At 47.2% G+C, this 26391-nt stretch overlaps 1 protein-coding gene across 2 annotated transcripts in view; it reads left to right on the forward strand.

Moving 5' to 3' along the window:
* Positions 1–4531: 4531 nt before the first annotated feature.
* LOC138569074 (uncharacterized) overlaps positions 4532–26391 on the forward strand; it is a 510565-nt gene continuing 488705 nt past the window's right edge. The window contains exon 1 of one of the 2 annotated variants that reach the window (XM_069646755.1): positions 4532–4965. In XM_069646755.1, coding sequence (XP_069502856.1) covers positions 4831–4965 — 135 coding nt within the window. In that variant the 5' untranslated portion in view covers positions 4532–4830. The remainder of the gene's footprint in view (positions 4966–26391) is intronic. The other variant, XM_069646756.1, reaches the window with a different exon arrangement.

Here is a 26391-nt window from a genome sequence, read left to right on the forward strand (position 1 = left end):
CATGACTTATCTGACATAAGAACTGTAACTAATAAGCCCAAACTAAGTAAAGAACTTACAGTTAACAAGAAGTTGTCAGAGTCATTTGTAACCGGACCCAGAACATAACATTGGCGACGAGGATGATGCTGTTTATGCTGAGGGGACAGCAGCACCAAGGAAGGACACCCACCGGCACCCCCAAGAGAAGAAATCCTCTCTCAGGTAAGGGCGCTGATTGGCATTGAGGCGCTGCAGGCGAGGCACAGTGAGGGCAAGCGTGACATAGAGAGGAGCTACAGAGGCAGTGGAGGCAGCAGAGTCCTAGACAAGTTTCATGTAATGTCTAATTGTGAAAAGCTGCAGCGCCACAGACGTCCTGCATGAACTGTAAGAAGGAGCGCTTTGTGATCATTCTGCCCATGTTCCTGGGGAAGAAGCGCTGTCGAAAATGGACATGGCGTGAGTGCTTTCCCCTGAGGGAGTCCTACTTAATGAGTGTGCGCTCTGGAATAGTGATTTGCCCCTCGACCTAAATAGAGGGCCACTCGGGAGCATGCCATTGCACCAATGGCCAGAAATGCATGGCTGGTGGTGATCCCGGCGCCCAGCTTGTGAAATAATGCTGGGCGGCTGGTGCTCTCCTCGCATGGAGCAGGATGTCTATGCACGGAAACTTACCTCCTTGCTTGCTCCCTTGGTGTTGGGCCGTGGAGCGTGCGGTCCGGGTGGCCGCGCTGTTGATCCTGTCCCGGCGGCACTGGGGTGGTCCTTTTCTGCTTCTTCGTCTGTGCAGCCTTTGGATGGCGGTTGGGCCGGGGCTCTCCGTCCGTGCCTGCTCTCTCGGGCATAATGGTGACGTCAGTTGTGTGCTGGCAGTGTTGGCGATAGCGTTGCCATGGAGTTCTCTTGCCGGCATTCGAGGACCCGCCAACTCAGCGGTCCACATCACAAATGTAGTTATGAAGGTTTGAAAAGAGGACCGTCCAACGTGGGATACGTGCCCTTCTTCCATGTTTCACACGGAAACACAACATTCGACATTGAATGTTCCGGCAGCCAGTGGCTGTATAAACTATGAATGAATGTACTGCATTCAGACGGAACGTTGTCTGACAGAGTTTCTAGGCTGTGCAACTTGCGGCTCAGGATGTTTTTGTTGAACGTTTCCTTTCGTGGAATTAGCCGACTAGTTTTAAGGAGAACGTTTTTTTTATTTTTTATTTATTACTCGTGTAAGTGCTGGAATTTATAAAAGAACACGTTGCTGAGTAAGCGGAACTCCGGTGATGACAACGTGAACAGGGAAGTAAAGCGGCGAACATTAACATGCAGAAATATATGCTACGAACTAATGTAGAACTACTTTGTGATTACAAGTACTGGAAAATAATTTTCGTGGGTTGCTGTTGTTATGGCGACTATTTTGACCAATCTATGGAAGAATTGGAGTAACTGTATTTTAAACTCTAGTACTGAGAGTTATTTATGGGTGTCGCTTCAACAATTGTTATGTCAATCCATTAATTGATTAGTTGCCACTGCTGGTGGAGATGTTGTTTTTGGAAATGTTGGTAAATTTAATGATTCCATTCTTAGAACATCCCAAATGCACAATTGTGGTTAATGTTTTTTTTTACAGGTAACATCACTAAGGACTTTGTAGCCAAATATGATGAACTCAATTGATGTTTGTACACTGGTTGTTCAAATATTTTGTGCGCAAATTGCCAAGTGTGTGATGTGACTCTGTGAGAGAGTGGAGGTGTGCAAATGGAAGGAGGGATGAGACTCCCGACACTTTTGGTGTCAAATCTTTGGAGGATTGTTATTCCCGACACTGGTGTGTCAAATCTTTGGGGGATGGAGAATCCCGACACTGTTGGTGTCAAATCTTTGGGGGATGGAGAATCCCGACACTGGTGGTGTCAAATCTTTGGGGGATGGAGAATCCCGACACTGTTGGTGTCAAATATTTGGGGGATGGAGATTCCCGACACTTGTTGTGTCAAATCTTTGGGGGATGGAGAATCCCGACACTGGTGGTGTCAAATTCTTGGGGGATGGAGAATCCCGACACTGTTGGTGTCAAATCTTTGGGGGATGGAGAATCCCGACACTGGTGGTGTCAAATCTTTGGGGGATGGAGAATCCCGACACTGTTGGTGTCAAATCTTTGGGGGATGGAGAATCCCGACACTGTTGGTGTCAAATCTTTGGGGGATGGAGAATCCCGACACTGGTGGTGTCAAATCTTTGGGGGATGGAGAATCCCGACACTGGTGGTGTCAAATTGTTGGGGGATGTAGATTCCCGACACTTGTTGTGTCAAATCTCTGGGGGATAGAGAATCCCGACACTGGTGGTGTCAAATTCTTGGGGGAGGGAGAATCCCGACACTAGAGGTGTCAAATGATGGTAGGGACTTAAATTCCTGGCATTAGCGGTGCAAAATTTTGAGTAATGCTATCATAGCTATAGGCTGCGTGGGGGGTTATGAACCCTGAATTGTGTTTTTTTGCACATTTGGTTGATGGTGGATGGAGGAAGATGGTTGTGAGTGCAGTATGTTTGTTTTGGATGATAGTTGGATTGTGGGCTGGTTCCTTGGCATAGAATTTCATGGTAGGCCAGCTATGAAATAGTTGTTTGTCCTGGTGGGAGTGTAGCTATGTGTTAGCTAGTATATGGTTCAGTGAAGGGAGAGCTTTGCTCGGAGCGTTAGCTTGGCAGTAGTGGTTTTGGGAAGGCCAGTTAAGTATTTTATTATTTATGCCCTTTTAGCTTTCCCCTTTTCTGATATTTCCCACTAGTTACATCTTGGTATTTAATGCGGTTGGTTGTCCCTATAGGGGGAAGATGTGTTATGATTAGCTCTGCTTGCAAGAGAGTGGAATGTTGAGATGGAAGGCAGAGCGCAGAATGTTTACCCATGAGTGAGTGTTCCAGGGTGGTCAGTTGAAAGATGTAAGCCCTGAGAGAGGATGCCGGTGGATGTCCTATTTTCCCCATGACTTATCTGACATAAGAACTGTAACTAATAAGCCCAAACTAAGTAAAGAACTTACAGTTAACAAGAAGTTGTCAGAGTCATTTGTAACCGGACCCAGAACATAACACGCGTCAGTGGGTATGTCCGTCACCTACGTCATAGCACTGAGTATGTTCTTCGTGTGGATTGGTGTGGGGGTGTCCAGTGTGCATGGTTGCACGGGTGTTCTGACAGTTGGCTAGGTCGTCATGGCATCTCTAACGATGTGTTTATTTACTGTTGAAGGGTGTAATCGAGTTCATCCATGCCGCAGGTGTCGGCTTGAGCAGGGCAGGCTGGTGGGCAGGCTGATGGGCACATCCGTATGTTCCTGTACCAGGGTATTTGGTCGTCTGGTAGATAGGCAAATTCATCTCGTGCCGGGTGTCTGGGCCGTGATCCTCTAGGACAGGGGCGCGAGGAGATTGGGGGGAGTCTTTTCTCCCATTCTCCCACTTCAAGCAGAAGAGTCATGTTGCATGCAGACATTAAAACAAGATTGCTGTTCTGCCACCCATGCTGTATTAAATATCATCTTTGAATGGGAGAGTGTTATATTTTAACCTTTGCTGGGTCTGTGGCCATTCCCTATGTATGTGTGAGGTTGAGTCTGGAATGTTTGGTGTGGTGTATTCCATTTAGAATGTGATGGTATGAGTGCCAAGGTTCTCCCTCTCCCAGTTGGAAATTGATCTGGGCAGAGGGGGACCGGTGGATGCTTCCTTCCCTCATGTAGTTGTGCTGCCTGTAACTTTAATTACCTATAACTTATACTACAAACCCACTAAAGTCTCCTAACCAAACTTGGACTCCTGTCTCATCATTTCAACCCCTAAATATGCGTTGCAACAGAGAGGTACATCCTACTGGCATCAGAGAGAATTTAAGTTGATACCGTAAATAGTTTTGTCCCTATTTAGTTTTAAACAATTTGTCTCTTGAAGGTGAGTCATTTTAGGACAAATAGCTCTGCCGGTTAAGCTCTTGCTGCTGCTACCTTTGTGAGATATGCAAGTCACATGTTCGAATCCCAGCAAGGCCAACTGTGTGGATAAATGAGTAAATAACAAATCATTATCATCAGATCTGAAACGTGTTAACGTTTTGATTGGCTGTCCTTCTTTTGAGACAATAAAAGAGTGCTCATAAAATCTCATGACTAAAAATGAAAACAATTGTGAGAAGCTAAGAAGAACATTTATGACAACATGTATTATGAATAACCTTTGAGTTTTCATCGCCAATAAATGCCCAGTCAGCTGGCAAGGATTGTCCACCCATATGTTAGTCTTTGTCACACTAGTGCTACAAGAATGTTGTTTTAAATGAAACCAGCAATACTTGATAATCAGGTGCCTATGCATCAAGACGAGGACTCATGCCATATAATCACTTACTAAAAACACCATGTAAATGATGAACAGATTGCAATGACATCACAAAGGTTTGCTGCCTTCTCTTTATTCTAGTGCATTGTGATGCTGTTTCCTGGGGGCACAGTGCAAAGCAAGAAAAGTCATGGATACCGTATCTCCACCTGTGGAGGAAACAGAAAGGCATAGAATGTTCAAAACTGCCCACTCCCTCCCTGTGCAGGATCATGATTACAGCATGGTTCTTTATCAGCTAATGCAGCACTTTCGTTTTATTAGCACAGCCTCTGTGATGAAGCCATCAAAGCTGATCATGACACTGTCTGCATCACAATAGCCCTCCTTGGCATGCTGGCAGGAAGCAAAGGATAGGAGACCAAGGAATGAAGACAAAATGGAAGGAAGGGATTGGGGATTTGGGAAAGTGGTGACCTCCATCTGTCTACCATGGATGCGCCGCAGGAGGAGAAAACACACGAGATCCCCCGCAGAAATGAGCACACTGAGACTGTTGTCGAGGACATACTTCTGCTGATAATGATCATTGTTGGACTCAAAATCTCAGTCAACATCCTCATTTTGGTAAGAAAAGTGAGATTTTTTTCTCTTGCAAGGTACACAGTTGTCAGTTTTACAAATAGTGCTGTAAAAATGCGAAACCCTGGCCTAGCTGCACCTCACCAACGAGGTGCAGCAAGTTCAAAACAGGTCTGTGTGTACTTCGGTTCCTGTGCAGCTGGCATGTGCCTAACAGTCTGGGATGGTCTCCCTCCATTGTTGCCAGCACCAATATTGATTCGCAACTTTAAATGCATAAATGGGCTAAAGAATAAGGGAATTGATGCTTGTCGTAGCGATTGCCAGTGGTTATTAATAATTCACAATGTCCCATCCATCACATTTTGGTGTTTAGGGCTCTACCACAATTTTAATCATACAACTTCCATTGTAGCATCCATGACTAAACCAACATTATATAAATATGCATGGAACTTGGTAGCTTACCACGGTTTGCAAACTGATATGTTATTAAATTTGGCATTGATGTTTCAATGGTCGTTGAAAAATAGGTGATACGAACATTCCTATACTTTTTTTCCTACAACGGCACCCGTGAGGATTTCAGCTAAGCTAAGTCTATTGAGTAAATGGCTGTAACCTTTGCCTTTTCGGACAAAGCAGTTAAAAGTTGCAAGTTTGCTTATATGTAGCTCATTGTGTCATATTAATTTGTTGTTGAAGTGCATTCAGGGCTCAAATCGAGAGTACCGCGTGTGGACGGAGCCCCCCCTCCCACTTTTTTCAGAAGACACCACGCCCCCTGTTTTTCAGAGAGCACCTTGATATGCTAATTTCCAGTGACACCACATTCAATAGGTATGTTAATAAGTGCCCCCCCTTTTCTTTTAGGACTTGACCCCTGGTGTGGGTATCATACATGTCACTCTTCCATTAGTTCTTTCACAACAAACACGTTGTGTGAGAAGAGACCAATGTTTCCTTTTAAACCTGTAGGTGTATTGTGACTGGCCAGGCCCAGCAAGTTAGGTTTATGTAGGTTCCTGTTGATATACTGTGCATCATGGCGATTTTTGGAGTCTAGGGCCACTGTGTGTAGGGGTCCAGACCAAGGTCAACTCTTTTCAAAGTAAATGCATTTATTCAGGACAAGATCTTTACAAAACAAAAACATGTATATAGATATATACAGTAGTGAGTGATTTCCAGAGAGTTGGTGCCTCGCAATAAAATGTGTGAAATTGGCTGAATGAGAGATTGTAGGGGTGAGGTGGGAAATGAGCTGGGAACGCTACCTTCATCCAGTAGATAAGAGAATCTATATACAGAGAGATGTCAATAAAAATGCACTGATTGTAGTGTAGAGAGTTCATGTGGGGGCTGGGGCAGTGCAAGTCCAAATATGTTGGACAGGCTGGATCACAGATTATAAAGGTGGTTATGAGTGGGGTAATTTATTCAGTGGGCTGTCAACCCCACTCCAATTTCTCTGATCCCAGAAGGCTGAATAGCTATTACAGCTTCCTTTGGCCCATTAGATGCATCTTTCACCCCAATCTAGAGGATATTTAGTTCCACAAAGAGATGGTGATCATTGGAGGCCTGGGTCACGTAAAAGTTGAGCCCAGCAGTTAAGCTTTTGGCTTCATCATTGGGTTATATTGAGATCCCCTGGGCAGGATTTTGTCCCCTGACTCTGTACATTTGCTGCTGCTGCCACATTAATGATTGTTTCAAAAAATGAAATACTCTGCTCACTCAGATGAGAAATTCGACAGGCTGTTGCTGTAGCAACCCTTTCCCATCAGTGCCCCCGGACTGAGCGTCAAGGGAGAGTGCTGCTTTCTGCCTGCAAACTCCTCCGTTTAGAAGGGTTTAAGCCCTACAGAGCTATAGCTTTGTGCCACCCCTCTGTGGGTTTTATGCTGGTATAGTGTGGGAGCCCATAGAGTTGACCTGGATGCATCAATGTTGGTGGTGACTTTGATTTCATGGGTAGGCCAGAAGATGCACAGGGTGGGCAAGGAATTGAGTGATAGAGAAGGAGGCCTACATCGAAGGTATGAGGTGGTGAATAGCAAGAGTTCTCAGCAGCAATGTGGGAGGGACAAGCGTTTGTTTAGATTTGAGGACCAATATTCGAAATGTATAGAGAGATTGTTTGTGCATTGAGAGTCAACCAGAAGGGAGGTGATGAATGGAGGTGTGATGAAGATCAAGGGGTGTAAAGAGTACTAGTTTTTAAGTTAGTAATCTTGACTATTGCTAAAGCCTCCTCTGAAAACTCCCTTTCTAATCTTTACCCTTCTTGACAAAATACTGCCATGGTGATCAGAAATGTTGTGAAAACGTGGGTTGGAAGAGGACAGATCTTTCTGAGGTCTAACCGGTTGTACCAATCATTGATGGCAGAAAAGGTGAAGATCCGTTGGAGATTTAGATCACTGTTTAGGAAGAAATCACATTTGAGAACCTTGGAATAGAGGGTTAGATTGTCACTTGGAAAGTATATTGTTGAAGGGAGGAAAGACAGGGCATTCTGGGCAAGGAGTTAGATGACTCCAGTCTTAGAGAACTTGATCACAAGCCGCTTAAGAACTACCCAATGGCAGAAGCCTGAGTCAGAGATCTTAGAAGAGAGGTCCAGAAAAAAAGAAGATGTTTTATTGATTCTATTTATTTGTTAGGCTGTCCAAAAAATCTAACAGAAGTGATGTACACCGGACAACATTGCAAATACTGGAGGCAGTCCCGAACTAGGGTGCCTTTGCATATTTAGAGTGGCGGAATGTGTGACGGCAAGCTGAGAAGCGAAGATACAATGCAATTGTACATACAATGGGGGCATTTGGTTACATCTACCTCGCTCAGCTGGTACGCCTCATCTCCTCTTTTTTCCCCATTGTCCAGTGTTATGCGGACAACACTCAACTCTTTTTCAGACTTCCTGCTGACACACTCACACCTTCCTTCATCCCTGACTGCCTGTCTGCCATCCAGGCTTAGCGCTCTTCCAATGATCTCTGCCTCAATGCCAGAAACACTGAGATCCTTCTGATTTGGACCCCTGCTCCCCCCTTCTTCCCTTCTCTCTAGTCTATTACCTTGGCTCTCCCCGTGCTCCTTCTTCTGAAGCCAGCAACCTTGGAGTCATTGTGGTCTCCTCTTTATCCTTCTTCCGTCACAAGCAGGACGTTGCCAAGAAGTCACACTTCCAACTCTTCCTTCTCAAAGGAATTCTCTAATTTCTCACTTTCTCCCAGAAGCTCAATGTTTCCCAAGGCCTGGTTCTCTCTAGGCTTGACTATTGCAACAGCATCCTCCTCAATCTACCTTCATCCACTCTGCGGCACCTTCAACTAATCCAGAATAGAGCAGTGAGACTTATCCTTGGCCCTAGGCCAAGGGACCGCATCTCTCCTGTCCTAAAAAGCCTCCACTCGCCACCAGTTGCTGAACGTATTAAATGCAAATCACTCTGCATCATCCTCAAGGCTGTCTGGGCAGGGGACCGCACTATCTGCAACTACTCTCCTTCTAGACCTCTACACTCCTCTGGCATTAACTCTCTGTGTGTAAAGCATTTTGCTAAACAGAGAGCAGGAGGCAGATCACTTTCCTCAGCTGGATCCCTCCTCTGGAACAGCCTCCCACTCCCCCTGCATCTTGAGCAGGGCATTCTGAAGTTCTGAAAGCACCTCAAGACTCCCCTCTTTTTCTCCCCCTTCCCTTCTTCCTTCCTCTGCTAATCCCACAGTTGCTGTGATTGTTGTCTTAGACCCTTATGCATCCTCTGGGCCTCTGACCATTCATACCCAATCTCCGCAGCATCTGTCTTTCTCAGCACTTGCCTAGGCATACCCTCTGCGCTGGAGATTCGCACTTTCCACCCAATGCGCTCCTGTCTGCATAGCACTTACCATACCTTGCACTTCATCTGCGGCTCACCCTTAGAGCATGGACCTACAGCACTTACCACATTGCCCTTTTCCTTCCTGCACTTGCACATTTTGAATACTGACAAGGCATTGTAGGTTTGGCCGTCCCTTCCCCACTGTATGTTTTATATTTAATTGTACTGCTATCCCATGTTTCCTTGCTGCTGCCATGTGGGCACTTTGAAACAGAATGTACTTCCTGTATAAGCGCCTAGCAAGCAAACAATTAATAAATAAATAGGACACTCATTTATGCAATGACCCAGTAGTTACAAGAATACAATTTACAAGAGTACTTTTGTTTTGCACATGGGTAAGGCAGGAAGGGTGTTTGGGGCAGGGAGGCATTAGGCAGTAGAACAGGTGAAATGTTTGAGGACGTAATGGTATCCTTGTGTATAAGTGAAATGTTTGAGGATTGAATGGTATCCTTGAGTGTAAGTTAAATGTTTGAGGATGGAATGGTATCCTCATTTATAAGTTAAATGTTTGAGGACAGAATGGCTTCCTCATGTATACGTGAAATGTTTGAGGACAGAATGACATCGTATTCTGTCTTGTCTTTCCCTGCAACTTGCCCTTTATGCATGGAATGCTAGGACGGATTTACATAGATTGCTGCTGTTAGGCAAAGTTTGCATGCAGTACCCTCTGGGACCACTACACACAACTATGACTACAGGTGTAAGCAAAACCAACTTTTGGTATAAGTCTGTACCACAAAGTTTTTGGTAGCAAGCTGAGCAGCCAGGCTTATCTAAAGAGGGAATGTGAGCTGCAATGATGTTACACAGAGGTCTACAATCACAAGTATTCAAATAGACTCTTATACTCAAGGTTTCTTGGTAAAACACTTATTAATGTATCACACAGTCAGTTAGAAAACATTCACTAAAAGGAGGCAATCAATATTGCACAAAAATATTCTACAGTACTTCACACTACCCGGTGAAGTAGGAGCAAAAAGGCATAAGTGAATAAAACGAATATTAGAGTTACTCTTAAACAGTGCTGATAGTTTAAGTTCACCAGAGGAGTTGGTCCAATGCAATAGGTAGGCCAAAGTCATTGGGCTAGAGTCTTGTAGCAGTAAAAACGGTTCTGGTAGTTAAATGAAACAGTCTTTGCCACGGTTCTCAGAAATAGTTCATGGACGAAAGTTTTATATGTCGGGGCACAAGCTGACTAGGCCTGCAAGTTGCCAAAGTTTCACGTACTTTCGCAGTGAGAGGTAAATTCTCTCAGTCTGGTTTCCACAGTACCTCATGATGAAGAAAAAGATGCAGCTGAAGACTTCTGTTCCTGGCAGTTTCTGCAGATCTCGCTGGTCCTGAGCCTCAGTCATGGGGATAAGAGGGAGGACATCGGAGGACTCCTGAACTGCACGGGATCTGGTCACAAAGCTGACAAACTTCGATTCCGGTAGCCGTCATCAAGCACACAAACTGGTGTCCTTCTCCCTGGCTATTCGGTTTCCTGCAGCACTCTTAGGAAAATACAGCCAGCTCTGAGAATGGTATCCAGGTGGCTTACGAGTTGATTGGTCCCACCAACTCAAAGGGAGAAGTTGTCCTTCAAGGGCTTCTCTGTCAAGATGAACTTGGTGATTCGGACCTCCAGCAGGGCTTCACCAGGCAAACCAACGGTCCAGGAGTTGCAGCAGCCGTCCTCTTCCAGCTCGTCTTCGGTTCTTCCGTTCCAGTGGTCGACTCTGCCTTCCAAGCCAAAATCCTTGCCTTTTAAACAGTTTTCTCCCATTCATTCCAGCCTAGCCTCCACTCACCAAGCAGGGTGGCTGTCCTTGCTGCACAGTCAGCCAGCCAATCATGTCAGAGTGCATTCAAGTCTCCTAGGAGACTAAGCACAGGGAGTTTCGGGCACCTACCTCACTTTCTGCCCACCCCAGACACTCGGGCACCAGAGGCGGTCTTCAGTCCTGAAGACCGCCAAAGGCGTAGGAACAAAGGGACCAAACCTGGTTTGGCACGCAAAGACAAACTCTAGAAGGACCTTTCCAACAAGAAATGGCGAAAAAAGAAGACCGGGACCCGTTTAAACAAAGGAGGCTCAGACGCCATTGTTAAGATGGATATCTGAACTCTGTCCTGGAGGGGCAGAGGTTCAGAAGGCCAGCCTAGTTTCTTGGAACAGGGTAACCTCTGGACAAGCCAGACCAATCAGGGTAGCGATCGCGGCGGTCGAGACTAGGTCTCAAGAGGGGTGAGGGTGACTGAAAGCCCGCAATGAGCACACAAAGCAAGGACTCTTACAAATTACTCCAAGCAGGTGTTATATTAAAAATATATACACATTTATTACAAGGCCTTTGTAACATTGACCGTAGCAAGAAATGACAATAAAAATCATGTAAACCAACACATATCAAACCAATACAATATATATACAAATACAAACGAGTCCAACGAGTTAGACGCACGAAATGTGTAGACCACCTAGATGGGGAGGAAAACAGGCAGTGCGAATAATAATTAGACCCAGTCCGCCTTAAGAGGCACCTAACTAAAAGGAAGTCCAAGCCCTACGAAGAGTGGAGCCTTGTGCTCAAAAGTACCTGCACACGCTGGTGCCAATGGGCAAAAAGGGGAGTCTCTTCGAGGGAATCAGGCAGTTTAGTTTGGTGAACAAATGAAGATGAACAGAGTTCCGCGTCTCAAGCGCATCCTCCACTGTGGGCAGAAGCAGAGCGCGAGTACGGAAAGGTGTGCTGTTAGACACAGCGGGGAAAAGCTATGGGCTCCTGCAGGAGGGCGACCAGTTCCTAGCGATGCTACTCACCGGTCCCCGATGCAAGCAGACCCAGGCTTCCCCGCGTCAGTTTCAGTGCTGGCAGGTTCAGATACGAGTAGGAGACGTCTTGGCGTCGTGTAGATTCCGCTGCAGCAGAAGTTGAGTTGAGGATGTCCCAAATGCAGTGAACCCGCACAGTTTGTTACCACAGCAGGGCAACGGAGCGGCCAGGTGTATTTCAGCCAAATGTACACTACTCACTTCAGACCTGGGAATACCAAGTGTACGAATCGTGTGAGTGACAAGGACTCGTAATACAACACAATCTGACGGCGGTTACAGAGCAAGACTCCTGGGTAGGCTGGTCAGTCTGCTGGATGGCCCAGAGACACTTCCGAAGGCTTACGTGCAGGAGATGGTGAAGATGCCGAGAATAGTTGTTTCCACTATTCCAAGGGTCAAAGTACCAGTACAGGCCTTCTCATTCGATCCGAGGTAGAAAGGGTTTCACAAAGCGACAGCAGTGCAGAGGAGCAGTCCTTCAGCGGGTCACCAGCGATTCCTCGGTTCAGCCTTGTGGTTGCAGGATACTTGGCTCCTGTATTCCTTTGTTCGTGAGAACTCAGGAGATCGACCTGGTAGTGACGTTTCCAGCCCCCTCTTATCCACGGTTCCCTTTGCGCCAAAACGGAGGGGACCCAATGGAAGATCCGCTCATAAAACACTCACACCATATGAGGACCTTATCACGGACCACGGGGGTCCCAGGCATTCACACCACCCTAGACTCTCTGGCGCCCAGGATGTGTATTGGGACCAGACATCCCAGCCCCCATCCTGGGGCACACACAAGGCCTGTAGAAGCCCGCAAAAGCATCTGTGTTTCGCGGGAAAGTACATGCCCAAATAAGGAAGGCCCCGGGTTGGCTCGACCTGGGGGGAGGTGAAGGGGGCAAGACGGTCAGCGGACAGGACAAAGATCCTCGTGGTCTGGCCATTTTGGAAGCCAGGCCACCATTTTGGGCTAAGCGTGAGAAACGCGCTTAAAACGCCAAAAGGAGCTCAAAAACATTCATTTACAATCCAAAGAGAGAAGAGAGTATCTAGGGCCTGTAGAAGACTAGAGACCCAAGAGAGCAATAACATAGCTTACAGTGCCCTCTTGTGCCATGTTGCGCGAAAGCTGCAACATGATAAAGAAACTACGGAAAACAGCGTTTCCCGGCACTGACTGTCTTAAGGGCATGTCAGTTTCCCCGTAAGAATGGAGAGAAAGCCCAGAGGAGTGCGGCAGAATGCTGCACTTCTCTGGCAAAGTCTAGATCATGGTGAAAACAACAGCAAAAAGTTTAGGGGTTGCCACATGGAAGGAAAATTACCCAGTATTAAGAAATCTTTCCTAACACTCGCCCCTCCCAGACTATGGACAGGGGGAACTAATACACCCCTTGATGAGTCTCGTGTTCAGGTCGGTGAACCATTCTGGACAACCCATCAGCATTACTATGTTGGACACCTGGCCTATGCTCAATAGTGAAGTCGAAGCCTTGTAGACTTATGGATCACCTAAGCAACTTTGGATTCTCTCCCTTCATGTTCATTAGCCACTTTAAGGGCTTATGGTCAGTTTGCACAGTGAAGTGGGTCCCATAGAGGTAGGGCCTCAGCTTCCGGAGGGCCCACACAACAGAGAAGCATTCTTTCTCTACTGTGGACCATCTGAGCTCTCTGTCCTTAAGCTGGCGACTAATAAAACCAATAGGGTGTTCCTTACCCTTCTCATCTACTTGCGATAGTACAGCTCCTATCCCAGTGTCAGAGGCGTCCGTCTGCACAATAAAAGGTCTTTAATAATCAGGGGCTCTGAGGACAGAGGCCTGGCACAAGGAGTCTTTTAAGCCATTGAAGGCCTTCTCACACTCGTCGGTCCAAGTTATCTTCTTGGGTTTCTTCGGAGTAGTGAGGGCAGTCAGAGGGGCAGCTATGGTGCCATAGTCTGCCATGAAATTGCGGTAATACCCCGTGAGTCCTAAGAAGGCTCTCACTTGGGTCTGTGTATTGGGGGTAGGCCAGTCTTGTACTGCTTGTACTTTACTGAGAAGAGGCAGTATCCTCCCTCCACCTACTTCATGTCCAAGGTAAACCATTGAGCCTTGTCCAATCTGGCATTTACCAGCCTTTATGGTCAAGTGTGCTTTCTGAAGAGCCTGGAGCACAATCCTGAGGTGTTTCACATGGTCTTCCCAGCTGGCACTGAAAACGCTATATCGTCCAGATATGCAAGACAGAATTCATCCAACCCATTCAACACATGATTCACAAGCCTCTGGAAAGTGGCAGGTGCATTTTTCAACCCGAACGGCATTACACTGAATTGATAAAGGCCGTCTGAAGTAGAAAACGCTGTCTTCTCCTTGGCATGTTCTGCTAAAGCTATTTGCCAATAACCAGGTGTGAGGTCAAACGTGCTGAGGTACTTGGAGGCACCCAAAGTATCCACCAGCTCATCTATTCGAGGCAAGGGGTGTGCATCTGTCTTGGTGACAGCATTCAGAGCCCTGTAATCCATGCAGAACCTCAATTCGGAAGTGCCTGCCTTTGGAACCAAAACCACAGGGCTGGACCAAGGACTACTAGAGGGTTCAATCACCCCAAGGTCTAACATCTTGTTGACCTCGGTCTTAATGTAAGACCGTACTTTGTCTGACATCCTGTATCCCCTACTTTTGGTAGGTACACTGTCTCCTGTGTCTATGTTATGTTTGCACCAAGGTGTCAAACCAGGCGACTGTGAAAACAGGGGGGAAAACTGCCGAAGCAAACTTTTCACCTCAGCCTGCTGATTAGAAGTCAGGTGAGGGGCCACTCGGACACCCTCAATGGAGTCATCTGAAGGACCGCTTTGGAACAGGTCGGGGAGAGGTTCAGACTTCTCTTCCTCAACATCTGAAGCCAGTAGCAGTGCTGCGATTTCGACTCTTGGGACAAAAGCCTTCAGCCTATTTACGTGGAACACTTTTGGAGCCTGTCCAGGCGTTCCAAGGTCCACTAAATAGTTAACCTCACCCAGGGGCTCCACCACTGTGTAAGGGCCTGACCATTTGTCCTGTAAAGCTCGAGGCCTTATGGGATTCATGATCAGGACTTGCTGACCAGGTGTAAAGTTGATGAGGGAAGCTTTCTGGTCGTACCAATGTTTCACCAGCGCTTGTCCTGCCTTCAATTTATCACTAGCCAAGCCCATCAGAAGTACCATCCGTTTTCTGAGCCCCAGCACATAATTTACTACGTTGGTAGTAACAGGGGGAGTGGGTATCTCCCATCCCTCTTTGACTATGGCTAAGGGTCCCCGTACAGGATGACCGAACAGAAGTTCAAAGGGGCTGAAGCCAACACCCTCCTGTGGTACCTCTCAGTAGGCAAACAGTAAGCATGGTAAAAGAAGATACCATTTCCTTCTCTGAGGTTCTTCCAGAGCCCCAATCATGCTTTTTAACGTTCTGTTGAAACGTTCCACCAGACCATTGGTCTGGGGGTGGTATGCAGAAGAGAACTTGTAGGTGACCCACATTCTTTCCACATAGCCTGCATATACTTTGACATAAAGTTGCTGCCTCTGTCAGGCACAACCTCTTTAGGGAAGCCAACCCTAGTAAAGATGCCAAGTAACGCTTTTGCAACTGACTTGGCAGTTACAGTTTTCAATGGGATGGCCTCAGGATATCTGGTAGCATAGTCGACTAGCACCAAGATCAACCTATTGCCTGAGGATGTCTGCGGATCAAGGGGACCAACGATGTCGATCCCTACCCTTTCGAATGGTATTCCCACTACTGGGAGTGGTACCAATGGAGCTTGGATTGTTGAGCCACTCTTACCAGATAACTGGCAGGAAGCACAACTCCTGCAGTGACTTTCTACTTGCACCCCCATCTTGGGCCAGTAGAAGTGCATGGATAACCTTTGCTTGGTCCTCTTAATACCAAGGTGACCAGCAAGGGGCACTTCATGCGCCAACTGCAGGAGGAAGGGTCTTACAGCAAGGGGAACCACCAACCTCCTATGGTCTCCTTCTGTAGACTCTGTGGGCTCACTATACAGGAGTCCACCTTCCCAATAAATCTGATGTGTCCCAGGAGGTTCACCCTCAAGCTGGGAGCAGGCTTGTCTCCTTAGGCCTTCGAGAGATGGGCACTCACGTTGGCCTTTACTGAATCCTTCCCTGTCAGGACCAGCTTCTACTAACAAGTCTTTTAGTTCCGGATGGTCCTTGGGGTCAAATACTTGAGGCATCGCCACCTCCTCGTCAGGCTTGGGCGATTGACCAACTTCCTCCACCGCAGTGGTAGGCGAGTTCGGGTGAATGCTCTCTTTCCCTCGCCTTGACTTACTCCTTTCGCCTTGGGTTTCCCCTTCGGCTGGGGCGGCGTATTGGTCTTGGCCAATGCTGCCCGTGTTTGATACCGTGTGCAGGGTCTGTCGGCAGTGTCTCCTACGAGCCCTAAAGCCCAGAGATCATTGCCTAACAAGACCTTTCCTGGGACATTTCTCTGAATGCTCACTGGAATCCTGACTGCTGTGCCATTTAAAGTAGAATTTACAGGTGTTACTGGGAACATGCGAGGTGGGCCGTCAGCCAATTTAGTGGGCATCAGAGTAGCTCTGGCAACTTCCTCTGAGTCTACCAAGGTAGAATCACCTACAGTTCGACTGCACCCACTATCCCTAAGAGCTGGAGTATCCACTCCATTGATCAGCACACTGTCTTTAAAGTAGTGCTTGGTATTATCTGGAATCCTAGCATAAGCCTCTGCGACTTTAGGCTCCCAGGAACCCAGGGAAACTAAAACTACCTCAGCTTCTATCCCGCTGGGGAAGGAGTCTGAGGAGAAGGATGCTCCTGTAATCTCTTCTTCCTCGTAGGAGGAGAAGGCCAGATTAGCAGAGTGGACCCCCAAAGGTTTAACCTTACACCGGGGATCCCCCTTCACGTGGTCAGTTGCTCCACAAGCAAAACAAGATCCATTGGGTCTGTTTACATTGGGAGGCTTATTGTAACCAGAGTTCTGTTTCGGAGGCTGACCTCCACTACCCTGTGAGTTCTCTTGTGTTTTACCCTTATTTTTCTTTTTGTGGCCCTTTTAAGAAGAAGATTTATCAGATTCTCCACCCTCCTTATCTTTGGACTTTTTCCCTTCCTCCTGCTTACCAGGATGAGTTTTGTCCATATGGGACACTCGATGTGACACCCATAAATCGGTGGCAATGGCCAGCTTCTTAGGATATATCTCCTTCGAATCGGCCAAATGCTGCTTAAACTCCGGGGAAGAAGATGCAAAAATATGTTCCAGCATGACAAGACTTATCATGCCTTCAAAGGTAGAAACCTTATAACCTTCGACTCAGCCAGTGAAGTTTTTTAAGGATTCAGTTACATAAGATACCCAAGTACCACCTTCTTTTTTCTTATACTCTCGGAATCGTTTTAAATATTGGGCAGGAGTCTTTCCAAACTTTAAAATGAGAGTTTGCTTTAACATTGCGAAATCCGCTCGCTCAGCCTTTCGACATTTCCATAATGGCACTACATCCAGAATGGGGCAGTCTGCTGAGTAACCAGGCAATCTTATCAGCATTGTCAACTTGTTGAACTTCACATGCATACTCAAACGTATTCAGCTAGTCTATATTGTCATTCTTTTCCTCATACACACTCAGCAGATCTTTTGGAAACCGTGTATGATAGGAGGTCGCAGACCCATGTCCAGGACCCTTGGATCCATTTGCAACCTGGAGCTTGGCCAGTTCCAACTGGTGATCCCTGTCTTTCTGTTTTTCGGCCTGTTCGATTCTTAGTTTGGTTATGTTGAACTCAAGCTCCTTCTACCTAAACAGCAGCTCTTGCTTCTTGAATTCAAGCATGGCCTCCCCATCAACACTGGCAGAGGAAACATTAGACATTTCATCCTCCCTTTCCTCGTGGTCGCGGTGGGCCATTGCAGCAGCAGAACCGTCGGTTCTACCAGTGAGAGCAGCCCCACCTCCTTCCACACTGTCCTCAGAAGTTATAGCGTCAAGCTGCGCTTCTTGCCACGCCACGATTCTTTGGATCATATCCAATTTGGTGCCTTGAGAGGAGACACCTCTCTCCGCACACATCTTTTTCAATGTTTCGGATTTAGAAGCATTTAAAGTTAACAAGATATTTGTTTCCATACTGTTAGATAGGACTATGGCCTTTTGAAAGTTATACTACGACAATTCACTACGTGTCCTGCTAGGAATAACTTGAAATGCCTTTGCTCGTGCGCAACACTGGATACCTTCAGTCGTATCCCACTGCTGTACACCAATTTGTTAAGACGGATTTCTGAACTCTGTCCTGGAGGGGCAGAGGTTCAGAAGGCCAGCCTAGTTTCTTGGAACAGGGTAACCTCTGGACAAGCCAGACCAATCAGGGTAGCGATCGCGGCGGTCAAGACTAGGTCTCAAGAGGGGTGAGGGTGACTGAAAGCCCGCAATGAGCACTCAAAGCAAGGACACTTACAAATTACTCCAAGCAGGTGTTATATTAAAAATATATACACATTTATTAAAAGGCCTTTGTAACATTGACCGTAGCGAGAAATCACAATAAAACTCAAGTAAACCAACACATACCAAACCAATACGATATATATACAAATACAAACGTGTCTAACGAGTTAGACGCACGAAATGTGTAGACCACCTAGATGGGGAGGAAAACAGGCAGTGCGAATAATAATTAGACCCAGTCCGCCTTCAGAGGCACCTAACTAAAAGGAAGTCCAAGCCCCACGAAGAGTGGAGCCTTGTGCTCAAAAGTACCTGCACACGCTGGTGCCAACGGGCAAAAAGGGGAGTCTCTTCGAGGGAATCAGGCAGTTTAGTTTGGTGAACAAATGAAGATGAACAGAGCTCCGCAACTCAAGCGCAGCCTCCACTGTGGGCAGAAGCAGAGCGTGAGTACGGAAAGGCGTGCTGTTAGACACAGCAGGGAAAAGCTATGGGCTCCTGCAGGAGGGCGACCAGTTCCTAGCGATGCTACTCACCGGTCCCTGATGCAAGCAGACCTAGGCTTACCCGCATCAGTTTCAGTGCTGGCAGGTTCAGATACGAGCAGGGGACGTCTCGGCGTTGTGTAGATTCCGCAGCAGCAGAAGTTGAGTTGAGTATGTCCCAAACGCAGTGAACCCGCACAGTTTGTTACCACAGCAGGGCAACGGAGCGGCCGGGTGTATTTAAGCCAAATGTACACTACTCACTTCAGACCTGGGAATGCCAATTGTACGAATCGTGTGAGAGTGACAAGGACTCGTAATACAACACAACCTGACGGCGGTTACAGAGCAAGACTCCTGGGTAGGCTGGTCAGTCTGCTGGATGGCCCAGAGACACTTCCGAAGGCTTACGTGCAGGAGATGGTGAAGATGCCGTGAATAGTTGTTCCCACTATTCCAAGGGTCGAAGTACCAGTACAGGCCTTCTCATTCGATCCGAGGTAGAAAGGGTTTCACAAAGCGACAGCAGTGCACAGGAGCAGTCCTTCAGCGTGTCACCAGCGATTCCTCGGTTCAGCCTCGTAGTTGCAGGATACTTGGCTCCTGTATTCCTTTGTTCGTGAGAACTCAGGAGATCGACCTGGTAGTGATGTTTCCAGCCCCCTCTTATCCATGGTTCCCTTTGAGCCAAAACGGAGGGGACCCAATGGGAGATCCGCTCATAAAACACTCACCCCATATGTGGACCTTATCACGGACCATGGGGGGTCCCAGGCATTCACATCACCCTAGACTCTCTGGCGCCCAGGATGTGTATTGGGACCAGACATCCCAGCCCCCATCCTGGGGCACACACAAGGCCTGTAGAAGCCCGCAAAAGCATCTGTGTTTCGCGGGAAAGTACATGCCCAAATAAGGAAGTCCCTGGGTCGGCTCGACCTGGGGGGAGGTGAAGGGGGCAAGACGGTCAGCGGACAGGACAAAGAGCCTCGTGGTCTGGCCATTTTGGAAGCCAAGCCACCATTTTGGGCTAAGCGCGAGAAACGGGCTTAAAACGCCAAAAGGAGCTCAAAAACACAAGAAACGATCTCTCCCACCAATCCCGTCTGTGATTCACTTGCACCATTCATTTACAATCCAAAGAGAGTATCTAGGGCCTGTAGAAGACTAGAGACCCAAGAGAGCAGTAACATAGCTTACAGTGCCCTCTTGTGCCATGTTGCGCGAAAGCTGCAACATGATAAAGAAACTACGGAAAACAACGTTTCCCGGTACTGACTGTCTTAAGGGCATGTCAGTTTCCCCGTAAGAATGGAGAGAAAGCCCAGAGGAGTGCGGCAGAAGGCTGCACTTCTCTGGCAAAGTCTAGATCATGGTGAAAACAACAGCAAAAAGTTTAGGGGTTGCCACATGGAAGGAAAATTACCCAGTATTAAGAAATCTTTCCTAACAGCCATCTTGAAAAGCATGGCTCCCGCGATTTAACACTACTGGTGTTCGTGGTCGGGAAAAATTATGGTAGTTCATTGTAAAATCACTGCCACCAGCCATTTCGAGAGGAAAGGGTAGCATTTGACTGCTACATGAGTTTCTAGACATAGGGGATACTAAGTAACCCCTCCAGCACTCTATTGTAAGATAGTGTTTGCTGGGTCTAGGAATTTGAAAAGACTATTAAAGTCAATTTCACTAGGAAACAGTAGTTTATCCCAGAGAAGGTATTTAAACCTTGAGACAGCCTGAAAGGCTTTCACTGCACTGAGGGTGCAGTTTGACACACATGAAAAAATGATGCCTATGGAGTTGTTTAAAACTCGATAATCAAAGAACACAAGAGTTAAACACACATCAAAATACATGAGAGAGTAAACAAAAGGCTTGCACTCTCAAAGGTGCTGGGGGTCTCTAAGGAGAAGGAAATTAGCACATTTATAAGAATTCTCCCTAACAGCTGTGTGTGACAATTTGATGTCCTGAATGGTTCAGTGAATGTCAGTTGAGAAGATGGGTTGAGTGAGAGAGATGACAGTGGATGTCTGTCCAAGTAACTTAACTTGTGTCGCATAAATGTCTTCCGGTACCCTTTACCTGGAGCTGAAACTCAGTAAAGATGTTTCCTGTTCCTACCATGTTGTCAGAGTCCTGCATGCCCAGGAACCCAATTTATCAAATGCGTGTGGGTAAGAGAAATGTTTGAGGGCAGAATGGTATCCTTCTGTATATTCTCTGTCTGTTTTTTTTTTTTTTAAATCAGTGAATTGGAAATTTTGAATCGTTGTATGTCTACCTAATTCTCTGTATGTGTAGGTGGTTGGAATGCATATAAGTGTGGCCAATGAAGTTCCTCATCTGTTAGTTTGTGTTTGGGTCTATCCTTTTGTTGTATACTGCATGGGCCAGTTCCTTGTGTCTGTGCATGAGTTGGTTACTTGGTTTTTTGTGAGATTTAAGGCTTGCACCAACACCGAGATGAATTCTGTGAACCTCTGAGGTGCCTAAGTGGGTGATTCTTACGTTTGGAGGCATTGCAGCGACAGTGCATTGGTACACACCTAAATCTCCTGCCTGTGCTCCTCTGTGCTATTTGCAATGTTCATTCCACAGTGTTGTCGGGGTGATTATCCCGGGGTCGGCTGAGCCGTCCGCGGAACTCCGGGCTGGGAGGCCCCAACTCCTCCCGTGTTCCCCAAAAATGAGTATGAGACACAAACAAGAAGCAAGGCGGTTCTGCTGTTGATGTGTACCATTGTGCATATACCATTCCACAACGGGGGAAGGGTGTGATATGCCTTATCTCCGCAGGCCCAATAGTGATCCATTATCACTGCCGTTCCAGCACCCCCCTCTGGTAATTCTAACACACTTCCACAGTTGGTGTTGTGACCTTGGCGCCAGCTGGTAGCATACGAGTTGCAACATCACCCCCGCCAATTCGTAGGAAACCACACACACCCCCTTACAGGTGGCCACGACCTAGGCCAATCAGTGTCTACGAGCAACCGCACGTAATGTTTTCTTGCTCCACCCACTCTTCTCCGTGACATGGTAGCGGACGGCTCTCACTCCTGTCCTGCTACCATTCACTTCACCGTCAACACTAATTGATCAAATCTTCGCCGCACACCTTAGTAACACCTCCCACCGCCCTTATTTCACTCCTCCCCCCTCCCTCACAATCTCACATTGCTTGTCGGGTGTGACATACTCACCAAGTTCTCTTGATGTGGGGCCGCTCGACTGCGTGCACCCCTCCAAGCGGCTTGCCACCTCCCCTCGTCTGGACCACGTCTGGACAATCGCAAACCGCGGGCGGGATACTTCTCAACCGTCTTCCGAGGGCCAATATCCGGATTGCGCTGTCTGGTCTTCTCGCAGTTCCACGATGGTCCTGTAGTCCTCAAAAAGGGGGCAGCGGCAGAGGGGGCCCGCACCGCCGGGCCTCCTCGAAACGAGAGGCCTTGGAAAAATGAAAAGGTAGATCGTAAACAGATCTCAGCAGTGCCTCCAACTTGTCGGGGTGATTATCCTGGGGTCGGCTGAGCCGTCCGCGGACCTCTGGGCTGGGAGGCCCCAACTCCTCCCGTGTTCCCCAAAAATGAGTATGAGACACACACAAGAAGCAAGGCGGTTCTGCTGTTTATTAAAACAACGGCAGGGATGGGTCTAGGATCGTACGCGTCCGTCCAGACTCTCAAAATTCGTGGGGCTCGCAGGCCCTTTTTGCCTCAGTATGACGCGCTACTTGCGTCACCTGGGAAAGTTAGCGAAAAACCTATTGCCACTCCGGATTGGTTCCTCGAGTGGTAGGGTTAGTATAACATACATATAGAGAGCAATATTAGTGGTTGAGGATGAGTCAGGTGGTATACTTGGGTTGTCCCTTCTACTAGATAGTTGAAAATTGTTACACGAAGACCCCTGATGATTGGCTAATGTTAGTGGCGTCAGTGATGAGGGCCCCCATGTTCTGATTGGTCCTCCCGCGAGCCCCTCAGTCTGGGACCATCGTTGTTCCCAGCTCGCGGTGTACCTGTCACAAGCAATAATGTGTAACTATGTGTTCGTGCAGACAATGTGCAGATTTGCTCATAGGCTTGAGAGCAGACCATTCCCATCGCTGTAGGTGGCAATCGGGTAATTTCATTGTTGCAACCTGTGTCCCAGACGTGGGACCCGGGCGACTTCTCCCTCGTGGGTCTGGCACCTTGTCAGGTTGGCTTGGTCACGTGTGGAGAGACCGTTGCTGGGGCGGAATTCTGCACATTTAAAGTTGTATTTTGCTTCTGTGTGCTTGGCTTTACTTACAGGTGTGTCCTTGGCGCCGGCTGGTAGCATACGAGTTGCAACATCGCCCCCTTGGCTGTGAGCTCTCGCTGGGCTCATTCTGCGTGATCAGCACTTGTACTCTCGCTCATTCAGTGTTCATGGCGGTTCTTGCTTGCGGCCTACTTGGGCCTGGTTCATGGGTGGGGATGTGTAATGCACGGCACCTGTGTTGCGGTTTGACATGGCTTCATAGGCAGTACTACGTCTTTGTTATGTTCTCATCACGATGCGAGGGGTGGGAGAAGCGTCAGCAAGCGTATACGTGAGTGCTTTATGCATCTTGCGTTTCTGCATTACGGGAAAACCTATGTGAAAAATAACAAAGATGCGCGTCAGTGGGTGTATCCGTCACATACGTCATAGCACAGAATATATTCTTCGTGTGGGTTGGCGCGTGAGTGACCAGTGTGCATGGTGGCACGTGTGTTCTTGGCAGTTGGCTAGGTTGTTATGGCATCTCTAACGATGTGGGTGCTTGCTGTTGAGGTCTTAGTCGAGTTCATCCATGCCGCAGGTGTCGGCTTGAGTTGGGCAGGCTGGTGGGCATATCCTTATGTTCTTGAACCAGGGTATTTGGTTGTCTGGTAGATAGACAAATTCATCTCGTGGCGGGTGTCTGGGCCGCGATCCTCTAGGCCATGGTCGCGAGGAGATTGGGGGGAGCTTTTTCTCCCATTTTCCCACTTCAGTCGCCCCTCTGGTCGACTTGTCGACCACAAACTTATCTTTTTCTTTATCTCCTCTTACTCTCCATATTTTGGTCACTCCTCCCAGGTGTCCATAGTGGTTGACATGGTCTTCAAATGACCAGTACATATATACACAGCTCCCTCCTGGTTTGCAGTATACCCATCTTCCGATATAGCTCCTCGGGTTTCTTGGGTTCTCAAGCTTTACGGATGGTGGGTCTAAGTGATTGGTGATGATCTGTTTGTGCAGTTTCTCTCTTTCCTTTATTATCACGTCGGTGTGCTGGTCATCGTCAGTTGGCATCAAGGGGTGCATGCCAACCATTTCGATCATTTCGTCTGTAGTGCATGCCTTCCTGGCTTTCCAAAACCTTATTACAATCAATACAGCTGCAGCCAGTATTATGCATCCAACTATTATCTTCAGCCCGTCTTTCAGCCATGATGGCATCCATGACCATAACAATGAAAACCAGCTATCATCCTTCTTTACTCCTTTACTTTCTTCCATCATCTTGGAGTGCATCTGGGCCAGTTGTGATACTGCTTCGGTAAGTGTACCATTATCTGCATCGTTAGCAGGAATAAATGTGCAGCATGATTGTCCTATTTTTGCACAAACTCCTCCTTCCATCGCTGTGAGAAGATCCAGTACATATCTGTTCTGTAGTGCTACCATTCTTACCGCTCGCAGTTCCTCTTTTATGGCATTGAATCCGTTTACTGTTGAATTAATCGTCATCATTAGTTCCCATCGGGTGATCTGGAGCCATTTAGCGTTTGCATAAGCCTGCAGTCCAGGGTGTATTATTGACGAGAAGAACATTGCAGCCCTGCTGAATAATCTATGTTCTGGTGGAATACAAGTGAGTGCTATTTCCGACCTTCCCCACAGGTAGTTTCCTGTAAGGGGTTCTCCTTGTCTCTTTATCCTTGTTAGGACATTATTGTTGTTGTTGTTCTCTCCCTCCTGTGATTGTACGGATCTTTTCTTCCTTTTGTTCCCTTCATCCATATTGGGGAAATTGGCCATGTTGACATGTTTTTTGGGGCACCACTAGTGATGGTACGTTGATGTGTACCATTGTGCATATACCATTCCACAACGGGGGCAGGGTGTGATATGCCTTATCTCTGCAGGCCCAATAGTGATCCATTATCACTGCCGTTCCAGCACCCCCCTCTGGTAATTCTAACACACTTCCACAGTTGGTGTTGTATCCCACCTCCACATCTCCTCTATGTTGGTAGCATAACTTGGGCGCGCTCAGCGGTAGTATGCTTATTGGGTTTTCATCCTTCTCCATCCATGTCAGCATGGGTACATATTTGCCCCATGTCGTCCAACATCTGTCGTTGTGTTCCTGTATGGTGGTAATATTTTCTCTTGTTATCATGTTGCTACCGACTACTCCTATTTCCCATTCATTGTTCATGTATACCTTCCCTGTTATTGTTATCAGTGGCCTTTCCCAACATCCTTGTATACCATGAACTTCAGTGGCGTACCAATCACATGGTAGGTATTGTAGTGTTATTTTCTTCGTTTCTCCCTTTTCAGGGCCACTCGTCATGTATCTGAACGCTTCAGCGTGTAAACTGCTCTTATGGTAACTCAAATATGACTTGAGGAAATTGTTTCCGTATGGGTATGTGTCTCTTGTTTCCCACTGCATTCTCACCACCGTTCCTTGAAATCGTCCTCTCGTTTGAAATAGTGCTAGATATACTATACATCGCGCCATCTTTTCTTGTATTACTGTGGCGACGAATGTTCGTGAAACGCTCATGGCGTATGGGATCAGTGAGCACATATAACAGCTATCTTCTGTTGTCTGCTTACCAATTTGGGTCATGTGCTGGTACCACATGTTGTTTGAGACATGTGCTGAATCTGTTATGTAATTATCAATACCCTTGTTATCTGTATATGTGCTGTGTTTAACTCGACTTCCCTTATGCGTAGGGTTGCTAGTACCACCTGACGTCATACCTGTTGCAGCCGTGGGAGGGGGCATGTTAGTTTTGGGTGCAGCCATAATATTGTTAGCATAACTTTTCTGCCATACAGAGGCAGCCAACAGACCAGTGATGACCAATACTCCTATCATTTTTATTACAAGAGCTAGTCTCACCAGCATTTTGCTCTTACCTTGCTGCAGTCCGGCAGCTTATTCTTTCGACGTTAAAGGTGCCCGCCTGAAAATCCTCAATACGCTTGTTATTATTGTTAGTCGTTGTTATTAAGCTCTCCCTATCAAGTAATCATTCAGTGCCCAGGCGAAGAGCTGTTCCCACGCTAATCTTAGTGATCTATTTCTTAGAGCCGGTAAGTGCTCGTGAAGATGGGGAAATGATTGTTCTATGGCCAAAACAAATGCGGTGTAATATACGCGTACCCTCCTTCTTTTTAGGTACTTTGGCCTTCTTATATGATATACAAATTGGTGTAATAGGGCTTCAGGGGTGTTGTCATCCATGGGCAGCATCTACTCCTGGGCAGAGTGCACTGTTAGTTACTTATTTTCTTAACAATACAATTATACACGGTACGTGCATGTGCGAGAGAAGAAAAAGAGAAAACATACAAGTGTTTTACATGTGTGTGTGTGCAATACCCAAGTTTGTTATACAATGTCCTTCAATCGGGGGTGACCTTAGAGTGGAGGGGGCTGGGGCTCAATTGGCGGAAGTTTGTTTAGTTTGTGATCTTGTGACCATGGGATGGGCTGTGGGCAAGCGTCCAATGTCTATCTCAGTAGTTGC

This window comes from Ambystoma mexicanum, chromosome 2q, assembly GCF_040938575.1.
Source record: "Ambystoma mexicanum isolate Mex_15411 chromosome 2q, UKY_AmexF1_1, whole genome shotgun sequence".
In the NCBI taxonomy this organism is placed as follows: Eukaryota; Metazoa; Chordata; class Amphibia; order Caudata; family Ambystomatidae; genus Ambystoma; species Ambystoma mexicanum.